The 17034-nt window shown below is 35.1% G+C and overlaps 1 protein-coding gene across 1 annotated transcript in view; it reads right to left on the bottom strand.

Moving 5' to 3' along the window:
• Positions 1-17034, bottom strand: part of SBF2 (SET binding factor 2) — a 284828-nt gene that overhangs the window by 25805 nt on the left and 241989 nt on the right. The window contains exons 29-32 of the mRNA XM_009635401.2: positions 15425-15562; positions 7387-7571; positions 2947-3123; positions 254-355 (exon numbers count right to left, since the gene is read on the bottom strand). Coding sequence (XP_009633696.2) covers positions 254-355; positions 2947-3123; positions 7387-7571; positions 15425-15562 — 602 coding nt within the window. The remainder of the gene's footprint in view (positions 1-253; positions 356-2946; positions 3124-7386; positions 7572-15424; positions 15563-17034) is intronic.

The following is a 17034-nucleotide window of genomic DNA, read 5'->3' as shown; positions in this document are numbered from 1 at the left end:
GGAATGCAGATTTTATATCTAAGCCTTAGAACTATAAGTCCATCAGGACCTTTGGAACAAATTCATTTTAAGGAACTCTTTCATGGTGAAAATTGCAAAAGAATGCAAGGATTCATGTATTCTAGTTCCTTCTCTGCCACCACAACACAAATTCATTAATGTTCTATCAAATTATCAGTCACTTGTGTAAAAAAGTACTGCACGGTGTTTTTTCTTAATATTTAGCTACATCAAGATTTTAATAGCAGCTTACTTGCGCAGTAATATCCCAGCCATCTTCCAAACAAACCATAACAGAAGAACCATTTTCCAGAAGCTCAGAGATGATCACACCCAATTGCATTATCCTGTGAAGCTATAAAGTATTACAAATAAGTAACATAATAAAGTATAAGATAAAATTCTAGATAGTATTAATCAACTGTATCTTTCCATATTTATCATTAGAATATATATTCTGAAATTTACTTACAGCACAGAGAAATGCATTGATGTAACAGATTAGAAAGCTATAAAATGTAACAGTCTCAGGATTTTCATCTGAATGATGACAAAACTAAGCAAAGATTTTAAGATAGGAACTTAAACCATTAAAACCAATGAGTACAGTAATAAAATAGCTGTCATAAAAAGGAGAATGGGAACAACATGGTTGACAGATTTATTGTAGAGAAATTCCTTCCTGGGCTTAATGCTAAAATAATTTCCTGTGAAATGTTAAAGTTCCATAAAGTCACCAAGTACTGTGATGGGACAACCCACGTAAGATATTTACAAGACAGTATTTCTAACGCTCAATCCCATGGAAGTTGGGAATTAATGAATTTAATAATAATTATTATAATTATGATGATGAAAAAACCGAAACACAAACCTAAAAACAAACACAAAAAAATCCTATTTCTATAATTTTGAAATTGTTTAGATATATTAAACAGTGTTTCTTATACTTAGGCAGAGTGGCTAAAACATGTGGAAAGAGGACACATTAATTATTTGCATTCCAATATTCATTATGCAGTGATATTAAAATTCCCTGCACATGTGGGTTAGTTAATTTCTCTGGGAAGGGTTACTGACTTGACTGAGATTGATTCAAACATGATAGGTGTAAGCAGGTTAAAAAACTTAGGTGAATTTGAGCAATTTTATCTTACTATGAGACTTCACATTACTATCAACTAAAAGGAAAACCTGTATCATGTTTCTACCATTTTGTCGTACTATGGCAGCATTCTTGGTAAACAACATAATAGACGATATGTAAACAATTCAGTTTTTTTACAGTAGAATTAAACTGCTCTTTACAGAGCACTAAATACAATCCTGCCAAATAGCAGCAATAGGAATGATGAAAGCCTGAAAGAAGAGAGAAAGCAGTATAGGAAAAGAAATAAACAAAAGATGGCAAGAGACATCTAAAATCATTTATGCAAGGAAAAAAGTAAGTTCAGAAAGTACAGAAGGCATAGTAAAGTGATTCACATGCTTATAAAGAAATATTTAGCCTATACAGTGTTAAAATCAATACTGTGTAATTTCTGTTGCCCAGGAAAGGAAAGCTTAGTACAATAAAAACACATTTCCAAGATGACAGATCTATGTTCTTTCACAGGAATAGTGGAAAATGTGTCAAATCAGTCATAAATTATGTTTATCACATAAGTTATGTACGACATGATTTAAACCATGGAAATGGGATTTAAATGTCTCACAGCTAGCGTGTGACACTATGATCTAGTCCTGAGCAACGAGTGACATGCTATTACTTTTCCTCTCAAATATGGCAAAAGAGAGTAACGCCAATGTTATAAACTCCCCTTGATCTCTGTGTTGCTACAGGGACGTGTTGATTTCATCACAGTGACATTCAATTAATTTATCTAAACTTATCAAATTGCTCAACTACTCTGTGATTGCAAATGAGCACATGATGAGGGAGGCAAGTCTTCATGCTCTTCCCACTTCTCCCCTTCCTGAAGGTAGTGGTGGCCAGACACAGCACTGACCAGCTCCTATGTTCTCTAAGGAGTGATCACACCTCAAGGGAAGAAGCTAAGCCACTCCTTGCACTGTAGCACATTTCAACCAGGAGTACATTTTCTGATGCATAATTACTGAAATGACTGTGTTACTCATGTATTTCCTCCTTAAGAAAACAGCATAAGAATCTATTCTGTTTTCTATGAATAATTGCATTTGAGGAGAATATATTCAGCACAGTATTCCAAAAATAACACGCAACTAGTAAAAAACATTCACTATAATTAAAATGGGTTTAGATTTACAAAGAGCTGACTTTCCCACATCCTTCTTAATTTCAATTTTGCAAAGTTACTTCCAGTCTTGCCTTCGTTTGGTTAATCTTTACGTAAGGGAATATGGGGTAGGGAAGTAAAGGAACAGAATCAAAGAGAACAGATTAATACACACAAAATCCCCTCTCCCCTGCACACACTTCCCCGTATCCAACCACAGATAACACATATTAGCTTATTTGTTAAATACTTGTACATATGGAAATTCAGCATGGGAACACATATGAAGAGTAGAATATTGGTTTTAAAATCAAAAGGCTTATTTATTGTTCTATACTTTTTTCTGATTTTTAAAATATATAAAAATAAGAAAAAGCAGTTAAAACCAAGACCATAAATTTATAAAGGCAGAAAAAACGGTCATTTCTACTTGTCTACAAGTTCCATGTTATAAACCATAAATGATGTTATAAAAAATGCCTCCCACATTTGTAAATGTTATGATTGTATTAAAATAATAATAATGCTTATGTAATGACAGAACTGGTAGTATGCAAAATAATTACAATGAACAAAGACGAACAGCTGGGTAGAGCACAATAGTTCTCTGTCAGAAGAGCCTGAAATTTATTTTGTGTAAGCAGTACTGCATATAGATTATTAGAAGTACCTGTCATATATAAATTACCTGTGGGAACCACTCTGACTCCCCAAGTGCTTTAAGGAATGTTGCCTCAGAATCTGTAGGAATAGTGCTGGGAACACAAGCTCTCATCAGCTTTTTAAAGCTTGCCTTTGTCTGTCGGATGTCACTGAATTCAACAGGAACAAATTCACAATTCAAAGCAAAATCAAGTTTGAATCCCTGTATGAAAAGGACAACAGCAGATGTAATTTTAAAGGGAACCATATTTTTTACTGACAGTCTCATAAAATCTCAGAGTCTTGCCTGCTTCATTGCTAAATATTTCAATTCCTAATTAAAAATCTGTTTAGATAAACACCTGCCCAGGATAATAAAAATCCATGTAACACTTGCAAAATGTACCATAGTAAAGTACCCATCTACTACTCATAAGAGCAGAATGTACTGCACGGCAGTCATATTTTTAATAATAATTATAGTAATAAGAGTAGCAAAAATCCAAAGTTGAGTGATAAATCTGTTGAGTTCTTTATACACAATGTAATGTGCTTTCATTTGGATTTTTAAAGCTAATTAACAACAAATAAATAAAAATTAAAATAACTGTATGGATGACATACCAAAAGTGCAGGACAGATTCTAGAAGTTCAATAAAGCAGAAAAAAGGTAACCTCCAAATCCAAAAAGAACCCCCAAAACTGCAAACTAGCCAACTCATCTAAGCAGCCACTGCACATTGAGGTAGTTGTTTGTCAGTACCTAGTTCAACACAGAATAGCAGTTGGGGAATACCCAATAAAATTTCCAAGAGGTATGTGAGGTTTTCCTAGCAAAATTCTTCAAGTTTTGTCTTTCTTACTGCATTTAGAAAATGAGCAATAAAAGAGGAGGACTAAATTAAGAGAGATCAAGTTAGCTAACTGGAAAAAAAACCCCAAACTATAATGAAAAGGATAATATAGAGAAAATTATTAGGAAAAACAATTCTAATGGATGAAGCATCACTGAAGATCTTCACAGCAAACTTTCAGTTTTCTTCAGAAATTGCTCTTTCATGGAATTAAACTTGGCCCTCAAATAATCTTAAGCTGCTTCATGGGATGCCAAATGAAAACGTAGAAAAGTGAAAGCTCAGATTTCATTCCATTTCTATTTTGGCATCATTCAAAAAGAAATTCAGTAGCTCAACTAGCAAACTTGCTTTTTTAGAATCTTAAGTTGTAATAATGTATGATAAAAGTAATTGAGAAAAGCAGCACGATTTCCCTAAAATGTTACAAATTTTAGTTTGTATCACCGAATTATGTGACATGACATTTAGCAGAATAAAGCAGGTCCTTACAGGAATCCACATCAGTAATGCATGCTCTGCCAAGCCCTTTACAAAGCCAGCAAATTCCAAGTTAGCAGGATGCTAACAAAAGCTAGGAAAATACTTGACAATCAAAAATCAGCAAGATTCCTTTATACAAAAACAAAAGTTGAATTGATTTTATAGACTAGATACAAATCAATGAGGGAAGGTTCAAAACAATCACTTAATGCCTATGTAATTTTATTCTTACATTTGCTAACACAATACACTTTTCCTTAGAAAAGCCCAGAGATTACCCATCTTCTGCAAAATTGTATTATTAAACAAAACAAAATAAAAAGTGAAAAATCTGTAAGCTCTAAACCAGCAAGGAAATCATCCAGCTTAATGTAAGGATACTTGAAGGACTGATTTTTAAACAATTTCCAAACTACATACACCCTACTGGACTTCAGACTATTTCGTATTGGTTTTGTCCAATGTTTGTTGTTTGTACATCGAAAAGTCAGCTCTTTTTATATTCTGCATAAAAATACACACCTGTATGGTAATATATTAAAAATGCTTTAATCTACACCAAGCTATACCAATCCTCACCTAGTCTGTGACTGCTGATACATTAAACAACTTCCATTTTTTGCCCAAGTGGTCTAAAGAGTCACTTCAAAGCAGCAGACTAAAGACGTTTCTATTACTTATCTTTAGATGCATGGCTGAACTCTTCACTTATCATTCATTAAGATCTCAAACAAATAGAAATGTGAGTAATTGTTACTATTGGATTATGGCAATTTAATTCTATGTAATCATTTCTCTTGCATTACTCTTCCTGTATTCCTTTTCATTGAAGTGTCTCCTTTGCCAGAGCCTTTGGGGGGTTACAGTTATAAAAGATGATGATTAACAAGATGAAAACTGATATAGAATCATAGAATCATAGAATCGCTTTGGTTGGAAAAGACCTTTAAGATCATCGAGTCCAACCATTAACCTAACCCTGCCATCCCACCACTAAACCATATCCCTAAGCACCTCATCTATCCTTCTTTTAAATACCTCCAAGGATGGGGACTCTACCACCTCCCTGGGCAGCCCATTCCAGAGCCTGACAACCCTTTCAGTGAAGAAGTTTTTTCTAATATCTAACCTAAACCTGCCCTGGCGCAGCTTCAAACCATTCCCCCTCGTCCTATCATCTGTTACCAGGGAGAAGAGGCCGACCCCCACCTCCCTACAGCCTCCTTTCAGGTAGCTGTAGAGGGCGATCAGGTCTCCCCTCAGCCTCCTGAGGGGTTGATCTGAATCAACCTGTTTGAAAACTTTGGGAAGAATGTTCTCCAGAAAAGAAAATGAAATTGCCAACTCAATAAAATTGAAAAATTTTGCAGGAAAAGAAACAGTTTTCTTACTGTTCAAAAGAACAGTTTGTTCTAATAATGACAAATGATGTTTACTTTCAAAATTTCTGATTAGTCTTTCATGTTATATTCTGATGCCTTGCTACATTAAATCAGAATGTTTATAGACTTAACAGGATATTTCTGTGAATTATTGTTATGCTAATTATATTATAAAGAAATAAAATGTCAAATGATATCTAACTAATTAAAAATGACTACTTTGTGTTCCACTGTGTAATGAGGAAACCAAAAAGAAAATGAATTTGCAAACCAATTATAAAAGACAAAGTAAAAATGGAATAAGAATACCTGTTATATAATCATCATTTAAAATACAACCAAAAATACAAATGAGATATAAAGGAACTTTTGAAATTACAAAAAAAGTCAAAATAAAGACAAAATTTGCTAAGAATTTTGATTCATCATTCTGATAGAGCATGATTCTTCCACCTCCTGGTATAACAATTTCAGAAAGAATTGACTACTGATGTTTTTTCCTCCTACCAATACCTGCTTTTGGAAGTTATATATATTTCAAAAAATACATAATATTTTATGGGTGATCAGATTTTGAATAAGAAAGTAGAAAATGATTGATTTTTCAATCTTTGAATGTAGGGATTTTAAAAAAAATCTGCAAACATTTTCTGAAAAAAAGTAATAAAATCTATCCAAAAAGATTTAAGAAATTGTAGACATCATGCTCCTCTTCATGTAATCAAATCAGGATGGACAGACTTCTGGGTTGCCCTTATTCACATCAATTTGGCTTCATGTGAGTTTAAGTGCTACTCACAGTAACAAAGGTTTTCTTCTCTGATAATTGCTTTCCTGACTAACAACATTCCATTTGCTTCATAACATATTGCAACCCATCAGGAAAGAGAAAATTGTACTTTAAACTACCAAATAAGTCTGTTTCCTGTTTCCCAAAACAGAAATCAGTGAGATGATGACTCAGCTGAATGTTAGTCAGTAGAATCAGAGTACAGTGGTATGTATTTAGGTGTAACTAAGTGTGGCTCTGAAAGCAAGAACTTAGATACAGAACTCCAGCACTTCCCTTGAAATAGCTCTGAACAGTCTCTGAAAGGGGCAGCAAGCTCCCCTGCTGCTACACCAGCCCCACTCCATTTGCCTACAGCCCCCATCATTCATCTTTATCCCAGCAGCTATGCTGGGCAGAGCCAAACTCTGCTGTCCTTGCTACCTGCAAAGCCAGTGCAAGGAGACAGGTGAAAACACGGTGACTTCTAAATAAGAAGGCTTTGCTGGATGCTCTGTTGCCTAGCAATATATTTCTTTCGTAGCCATGTCTTTCCCAATTTGAATGCTGTTACCTTGTACAAAAGCTATTCCATTCCTCTAGTCATTTGTTACCCATCCTTGTATCTCTTAGCTCTACTACACATCAGCACTTGACCAAAAGTGACAAATAGGGCTCTACTCACAGAACTTTTGTGAGTTTGAGCCTGATCTTTAACTGCTCTTTAAGATAATTTAGTGTATTTTAATTTATGTTAACTTTGTTGTGTTATATAACCACATAGCTTGATTTTCACCCCCTCAGCCCCCACTGAGTTATACAGCATTAATTGTTGCTCCATGTATAGGAATAACAACTCATAGGAGTTTATACCTTTATGAGAGTTATCCATCCACCTTGTCTAGAATACGATTTATTATTTTGTGAAAACGTTAGGGTTATTAAACTCAAGCCAAATAAAAACTATGTTAACATAAAAAAAAAATAAATGCCATTACCCGTAACTGAGATTTTTCTCCAAATATATAGAGGGCTGCTTGCCGTCTCAAAAGCTGACTTTGCAGAAAAGCACTGCTACTGTAGGAAGTGGTGTTATCTTTCCCTGCAAGTCTTGCACCAACATCAATGAAAGGAGTCTGAGTGTTGATAAATCGGTTGCTTGAACGAAGGCTCGCCCATACACCTTTATAAAGATGAAAAATATTTAAAATCCTCTTTGCATGAGGCACTGGAGATCAGAACTATTAAGGCATATGCTAAAACGTAATTTGGAAAGTAGAATGCTTAACCATGTCATTTGCATCCCTCATAGAACATAATTAACAGCACATACTGGAAAGAAATATTTTCATAACAAAAACTGTTAAAAGCATCCTACTGCATTGTCATCTAACCTAAGACAGTAATCAAATTCTGCACAGCTCTTTCTATTGTAGAGAAAATGGTTGCTGTATCAGTAATACAATGATAAAATGAATCACAACTTGCAAGTAATTAATGTCCATTTAAGTGCATGGAAATGAAATTGCTAGTGTTCTTTTCAGAAGTAGGGACAAAAATTTGATGTATTTCCTTGTCAAAGGCACATTATTTTGGACGTCTAACTAGTAGGAGTATTATATCATTACTTTCTCCAAAAAATGAAATTGTATCACTTAAAATTCCCCGTTACCTAGAATTCTTGTGTTCCTTTTGCCTGGCACAATGTAATCATATCAACCATGTCGTATTATAATGACAATGTATAAGGATGATCAAGTCAAATATTACATTTCAGGATAAAGTATTCCATATTTACTCTTGAAATGCCATGATTAAAATGCGGAATGCCATGAATTTTAGTTTTCAATTGTCCATGTCTAATGGACAATTAGAAATGACAATGAATTTAAGGAAGTTCTTTTTTTAATCATGTGTTTCATGACTATATTCCAGCAGATGTGACTATGGTACAGTTGTGTGAGTAGAGAGAAGGATGCCTAGAAGATCGTAGTCTTACAGTTTTAATCTGGCAGTAAGATCACCATTACTCTGGCAGCAGGGCATGGTACAGAAATCCCAAAGCTAGCAACAACATGAGCTTGAAACAGTGCAGTGTGACGTGGAACCACGGACTTGCATCTGAAAGCAGCACAGCAATATTTGAATGGCATTGTACCAACCTCTGCCTCTCAACAGCATTTTTAGTTTGCGTATTGTGCCTTGCTGATTCAGCTGTATTGTCATTTCCAGAGGAGGAAATCCCTACAGCACACTGACATGCTCTGATCTGATCATGCTTAAGTCAGGTTTGTGATTTCACCATAAGATAAGTGATAAGCCAGATTGCCAAGGCCTGTTTAGCACCAGCAGAAGAAAAGACAAGTGGTAAATATTTTTCTGTTTCTTGTGCCTCAGTTAACAACAATGATTTTGTAAGACTGTTTTTGTGTGTCCAATGGGAGGTGTGTGAAAGGTACTTGATTTTCAGAATATAAATAACACTGCATGAAAATCAAATCCCTTAAAGTATACTAGATTTGGCATTCAAATGGCAGTGTGAAATTCTTTAACCCAATATGCAGTAAATCAGATTATCAGAGGAGACTCTTGAACATAAATCTGTGAAGCAAGATAACCAAAAGAGGCACCAGAAATACCTCGCAGTAGTAGAAATGTAGATATACAGTACCAAAAAAACCTCTCCAACCCCTTCAAGCAAAATCCAATAATATGCATAGTTAATATTTCTTGCATTACAGAAAAGAACTGCAGATAACAGTAAAAATCCACGGAGATAGCTCAATCAGTAAAATAATTTTATTCTATTTTTGAGAAGCAGGATTATGTTTCTATTAAAGAATAATTCTGTACAGTAATCCTCAACGGGGACTTGTCTGTACAGTTTAGCGCGTCTGCCTGACTGGCTGCTAGTCTTACATGTGAGCAAACAAACAGGAGCAACTGAGAGTGGTTGGCTAGAAACTAAGGAACTTATGGTAACAGTTCTAAACAGTTTCCACTTCAAAGACAGCCGGTTTTATAAAATACCTCGTGTAGTAAAGTAGTTATGTTTAGTATAAACTTCTGTTCCACATCTGAACTATTAGAGATGAAATAATAAAGACTTCAGCAAGCAGAAATCACAGCAAGTGTTTAGCAAGATAAAGAATTTCTTGTTCATTTGGTATGAAAAAATGCTAGCTCCAACACAGGCAACTGTCCTCAAAGACGATATATACGAAAATACACAGTCACACTTCCTAACATTTTACAAACACAGGCCATCATTAGCGCCTGTAGAACATCAAAAGTAACACAACTGGTTACAAATAGGTGCATATGAACATGTTTACCAGTGATGGATAACAGTGATTAAAAGACACAATTATATCTCTGTTATATTTCCGTTCTAATTTTGCCTAATATGTTTTGCCTTATTTTTTGTTAGCAGTAGCTAGCTTTCATTATTTGGCATATATGGTATTATTATGACTTTCTAATTTGGCAGAAATAAATCTTTCCCTGATCACTAACGTTAGCAATAATTTTGGAAAGAAAGTTCATTGACTAGGTAACAATATTTGTTAGCTATTTTACTAAAGCAGTAGAAGTACTAAATGCTCTTTTGCAGAACTAATTTTCTGCTGTTCAAAATTTTCACACAGAAAATTTTCTACATATCTCTCTGCATTAGATCATAACATTGTTAAAGAATAACATGGTGAAGTGTGTGGCTAATCACTGTAACTGCATCATACATTCAATGGCCAAAAAAACCCAAACCAAAACAAAACTGCAACACTGAACTAAAACCCCAAAATTTTGTTAATGCAGAACCAAGGCTTTCTGTCAGTATCGCTTTAGCATGTATTAAGATATCGCAGTAGTTATGGAGATGGTAGAAAAGAATGTGTTTTCAGGACACAGAATACAGTACCTTGATGGACTCTTCCCTTAGTTGCTGATTTGGAATTTGAATGAGTGAAACATTTATCGCTGTACCCAAGCACTGGTAGATAACAGTTAAGACAGAAGGAGGAGGAATGGAATGCACATTGCAGCGAGACACATTGCCGGAGAAAAGAAAAGGGTTACTTATTAATTTCCAAAGATCTAGTATATATTGAATTTCTTTATAGTACATGATTTATCAGACAGCACAAATCTTAGTCATCACAAGACAAAACATCAATCAAGCCAGAAAACCAATATAAAATGGGAAGGAAGTATCCATTTATCAAAAAGGAGTAATTTTCATTGTCATTGCAATAGTTTCAAACATGTAGCACAGCCATCGTGTGTTTCTCCATAATTATAATACCAAAGGAAATGTAACGATTAAATCATTCTGCTGAATACTTTATTGAAAGCTTCTATCCAGCTGAAAGTTAGCTTAATTAAAAATCCCAAACCTCAGTTCTTTTTTAAAAAACTGTTTTAGTCTATTTTACATACACAATTTGATGGACCTCAAAATCAAATCAGAGTGCAAGATGTCAGTTCTATACACCTACAAACATTTTTAAAGGACTGTGTAAAAGTATATAATTTAGAAAACATATAATATCTGTCACACAAAGATATTTCCTCCCAGCTTGCAAAAATTCTCTTTTTCAGTGGGAGCCTTATGTGCTTACCAGAGGGTGTACTTTTGGTTCAAAAGCCACATCAACACAAGCAACTTCTTTTAATACAAATAATCTATTAAAACATACTCAAAGTATTAATGTCTCCTGCTTTTAAAATAAATGCCTGAGCTGAGTCTGTGTTTATTTATTATAAATATCCTAGTATTTTTCCAACAGCAGCAAATCACACTGAGAAAACATTTTATTCTAAGTTACACACCAATGCCAGGTAAGAAGTGCTGTTCTGTAGAACCACACTATACTTATAAAGTAATATAAGAAGAAAAGGTATGTATTTTGAGTGAACTTACAGTTCTTATGAAAGATATCAACCAAGCAATTGCTACCAAAAGGTCCAAGAATGAAAATATATTATGAAATGCAAGTATTTGGCCAAATGTTTCAGATCAGAAACAACTTAACTGGGCTTTAGGCAACTAATTTGTTACAGTGTTCCAGATAAAAGTAAAAACCGTACCTGACACAGACACAAATATTCAGGACAACTGATGAGTATTCAGACCAATGACAATTTTTAAAAATGAGAAATACTATTCAAGCACTGGCACATATCTTTTAAATTAAATTTTAAATGGATGTGTATTAAAAATACATCGTCTGGCACAAAAACCAGAAAATGTCATTTTCAATTGGTGTATCATAGCTGAACCTGGCTTTTGAGCCTTGGTATGTGTGAGAATAAAAACAAGGAAAGAAAGAGAGATCCAGATTCAAAACCACAAAAATACCACTATTGTATTTTGTACAGGGTAGTGCATAATCCATAACTGCTTGCTATGATAAAGTAACTAGCTAATCCCATTGCTTTTTTTCTTTCTTTTTTTTTGCTTTTTGAGTTATTCTTAGGAATATGAAGGAGAGAGAAATCACCATTTTTAGACTGCCTGCATAAAATAAGTCTGTCTTTTTTGTTCAACTGTGCAGGTTTTTGGTCAGGTTTTTTTGGTCCTGCATACAGTCTCATGACACTACTTCACATGTGAAACATAATTAGCTGTGAAAAAGTAGTAAAAACCTTTGCAATAATAAATCACATGAATCAATTTATTTGAGAACAACAATTTTAGAGATTCTATATACTTTGTGTATTTTAGAGTTCCTTCTAAAAGAATTCTGTTAGCTAATCTGAAACCCCCAGTGTTTACTTCTCTACGGAGAGATATTCCCTTTCCCTGTTCCCTCTTACCCTGTCAACTTCTCACCTTCACTAGTGCTCCCACTGTACTTGTCAAACATTCTTATGTTTCAGCAAAGTCCTCATGTATCCAGCTGAACTGTGAATAGACTGCAGATACTGCGCTGTAATTACACCTTTCAGATATACAGAGCAGGTGTGGCATCAATCCAGCAAGACACAAGATAACTTCTCTGCCCTCTTCCTGATTACTGCTGAAATTTAGCCAAGACACTTCAACGTCCAACAAAACAACATGTCTGTGACCTAATACTGCCTTGAGACTCCTTTTTTCTTCACTGAGTAGCAACAAACTCATCCTATCGCACTTGCCACAAACTCCAACCCCAGAAACCAGCAATAGTTATTTCAGTAATCCTTTTATCTTCAAAAGACAACTTCAATACAGTCAACCAGCAAGCTTTCCCTTACTTATCTGGAGCACCTTCACTGCCCCGCAGCACCACTTCACTGTTAGCACTTTTGTCCCAACACAAGAGGGTGGAACACAACCAAACGTCTGCTGCCAGCTACCCAGCATTTTCACTATTTCAGTTCAAAGTCAAGCTGGGCACAGCCGCCAATTTATCTAACAATTCCAGACACTATCAACTCCTGTTCTTTTAGGTCCCTGGCCATTTTACCTTTCCAATTAAAATCACTATGTTTTTTCATCTCCATGTGCTGCAGTAGCAAGACAGTGAGCAGAGAGCATAAACAGAACTTTTAGATAGGAAATATGCATATACTATGATTAACGAAAATGCACAGGATGTTCCATTCCTTGGTGATCACCGTTTCACTGCCCTTCCTCTCTTTCCTTCTGCTACAATTCTCACATAACTTCTCTATATAGCTCTGAGCATTTTCCTTTCTTCCTTCCTTTCTCCCTCCCTCCTGCCTTCTTCCTTCCTTCATTTCTCTAATCCCATCCATCTCTTCTGAAAGTTTTTCTCTACAAAATTGTTTTATTCTTCCCCATAGGAAGCTACAGTTTTTTCATCACACAATAATTTAGGTTGGAATGGACTTCAGCAGGTCCAAGTAGGTCTAACTAATTTTAGATGAGGTATCTTAGAGCCTTTCTCGCTCACACCTCTGAAAATCTGACCTGCATTTGCTGTAAGATGGTTAATGCACTGCTCACAAAGCTGGAAGGAATCAAAAAGGAAGAAAAGCAACTTTTAGATGCTTAGAAATAATTATAAGAACAGCCTTCACAGCTAAAAGGTAATAAACAAAACACAAAATGCTCCCTTTTGGTCAACAGATTTATCCCTATCCTAACAAACATATACTTAAGGAATTTGATGCACTAATTTATGCATGTATTACACATAAAAAAATCACAACAATTTCATCAGACTAGAAGAGTGAAAGTAGTTGGAATCCACTTCACAGAATGCAAGCTTCTTGTAGAAATGACACTGATGAGCCTTTGTACCTAAGAATAACTATTTCCAAAGAACACACTGTACCTCCCTACTTATTACAGCCTGGCCACATAACTCCCTCCTTTACCTAGAGTAAAGTTACTCAGAGAGATTATTTGTAACTTTATGAAGCATCAGCTAATCTTCAGCCAAATGCTGGAATGATCTGTAATTGGAGATTCTAAAGTGGATTCAATCCTAGTAGAAAAAAAAAAAGCATTTTCAGGCCACGCATTTTAGTCTAATTAAAAATATGGATGAATCACAAAGTATTTAGAAACATAATTCCCAATCGAGTGCTTAATTTTCCACTAATTTCCAGCATAAAACAAGATTTATTGCAATGATAAGTAAAGGACTTAAACAGAAATTAGACACTTAAATAACGTTATGGACTGAGGCTGGTCAGTAATTTCTACTTTGTTGTTTCACAGAGTGATGAATCAGTAAGCAGTGTAATTATTTTTATTTAACTAACAATTTGTTATCATTTATTATTTCAAATAATAGACTTTGAGCTAGTCTTACTAACCTCCTCGAGCAAAGCTATTGGATAGATTTACATCCAAATGTCCTGGCACTACCTGCTTAAACACAGTAGACATTCTTGAAGCCCTCCTTTCAGTGCCTAAAGTCAGCCAAAAAAAGAATAAGAGATTAAAAAACTACAGTGTTACTCAGACTAACACTTAACATAACTGATAAAAATGCCCTTTTTCACACAATACAGCTTATTCTTGCCAATTTTTTACTTCAGATTTATTTTTTAAGACACGTATACATTGGCAACAGTATGGAGGTGTTAGATACAGCTAAGCGATCAACGTAGCTTACAAAAAATGAAGCAAAGCATGCACACTTTGGGAATGGTGTTATTTCACAAGAAAAGCCACTGTTTGGCTATATTAGGCCAATTACCACCAGCTGAATAAGACAAGACTGACACAATTTCGGGTCATGTACTCCTCTTTCTAAGACATCGGGGTTACCTTCACATAAACCTTACCAGGTTTCATCACAAAATAACTGAAATAAAACATGGATTAATTTCTTCATGGTTCCACATATGCGTAACTCAAATAGTGTATTTTGAAAGAGTTTTCACTGCAAATAAAGCTCTACTTGGAGCTGATGTTAAAAGCACATTATGAGTATGTAACACACATGGAACTGCCTATATACCTTCCATTGCTGCTGTAGCTAAATAGTGCATCTGTTTACATAGAATCTGAGCTTGCAATCTTGTATTTTCTCATTATATGAAATAGAGTAGTATTTTGCATTCTCTTCCATTTGGCAGTCTCTTATTCAATATACCGTTTTCAATATGCTTAATTTGTCATAAAAGACTTGAAAGTGGATCTTTGCTTTTGATTCTGTTATATAATGTATTGTTGCATTTGAGATAGATATATATATATAAAAACCCAAACTGTAAAGATTTGGCATCTTGATATTCTGGAGAACTTTATTTTATTTGTTCCAGAATTGTAATAAATTACTAACACCTCAAGATGGGCCCAGCATACTCAAGTGATTTTCATCAAAAACTATGACCCACAGGTGGATAGTCATTTACTGTCAAGTTAAGAATACTGAATAATATTTTGGGAAATGTTATAAACATCTTTTACATATGGAAAACACATTCACTGAAACTAAGTGTGAGCAAGCTGTCTGGAAAGTGCAACAATAAAGAACAATAGAATTCATATGGGACAAATTAAACTAACAACAAATCAGAGAAAACTCACTTTTCAACTTAACTATAGAAAAGCACTATATAAATCAATTTTACCTGGAGACAGAGCAATTGCTGGTCTAACAGTGAGAGTATTACCGCCGTTCATTTTGCAGTGGACGGATATCACATTCAGTAAGGCTTGTAGGTATTTTTCTTGTTCTATACTGCTCGAAGATTCTAAAGAAGCAGGAGCTAGCGTTACAAGAAGAATGGAATACGTTAAAATACAAGTACATTTATAAATACAAAGAATATCAAAATAAAAAGCTTACTATATAAAGCAGAGCACTGAAAATGTTATGGTTTGTCAATCAAAGGTTCAAAAAGGTCCTTTGGTGACAAAGAATGCTCAGATGTTCATCACCTGGCTGCAGAGGAGCACCCAGCAATGTTCTTTTGCATTCCACTTCACAAAGCTAAACTTCTCACCCCATGGTTACTACTTAAAACATTCATCATCAGCCAGTGATCAATACAAACAGAATGACGATGATGTAGCTTTCCCTTCACTCAGAATGAAAAGCAACATTTCTAAGTTTATGCTACTTGTCAACAAATTTTAGCCTTTTAAAAAAATGTGTAGAGAAGAGATAGAACTGTGTCTTTATCTAAAGTAAGTTAAAGCCATACTCAACCAGCTCTTCCTCATTCCAGTGAAGCAAAGTTACTTACCCATAACTGGAGATATATTGAGATACACTGCCCATTTACTGAAAGTATACATATATCAAAAGATGCCAGTGTTTATGCATTCTGCTGCACTTAGACACATCAATGGATGCAATCTACATGTCATTCACGTACCCTGCCTCCAGAATCTGCCCTTTTTAATGGAATAAAGAAGACAGGAAAGATGGACAGTACATGCACACCTGGATAACACACATCAAGGGATCTCCACTTAGCAAAAGTAACACTCCTGTTCCCTAGTGACAGTCCACCTGCTCCTTCACCAGTAGCTAACTTCAGAAAGTATCTTCCCACATGTGTAGGTAACTTGTAGGAGGGGAGGCTGCATTGTTGTGAAAACCACAATTCCTTCTCTGAAAACCTCTGAATGTGCATGTAGTTTCAGATGACTACGTTACAGATGTCAGAATAATTTTCCAATTGTTACTGATGTTGCTTAAGTTGCTGGAGACCTGGAGAAGAACCATTTCAGAGACAGAGAAGTGGCTGCAAAAGACTGGACAGAAGCACAGCCAGAGAGGAAACAGACACAGTTTAAAAACAGAGGGTGGAGTAAAAAAAAGCAAGATGAGAAGGTATGATGCGCTGAGAAAGCACTGAAGTTAAACAGACAGTCCACTTAAGACAATCTTAAGACTTAAAAAAGTTAAGAAACCAGTAACAAAAAACAGAATCAAGGAAACCTCACCCCCAAAATAAGAAAAATAAAAAAATAAACTTGACCAGAGAAACTCTGCCTATTCGCGTCCAGGTGCAAGGACTTAAAGGAAGGGAAGGAGATGAAAGTCAGGTCCTGGGCCTCGCTGTGATGCCAAAAAAGTGTCCAGTCTCAATAAGTCAGATTTTTTTCAAATGCTGAACAAAATTTTTTGAGTTCTATTTTATTGCAACCACCTCTGGATCACTCACTATAGGACAAAAAAGGTCAAAGCTGCTTAAACCAGGATTTGATATCTTGACCACAAGAGCCAAGC

Source organism: Egretta garzetta, unplaced genomic scaffold, assembly GCF_000687185.1.
Source record: "Egretta garzetta isolate BGI_Z169 unplaced genomic scaffold, ASM68718v1 scaffold133, whole genome shotgun sequence".
NCBI lineage: Eukaryota > Metazoa > Chordata > Aves > Pelecaniformes > Ardeidae > Egretta > Egretta garzetta.
This window is presented reverse-complemented; position numbering and strand designations above follow the sequence as displayed.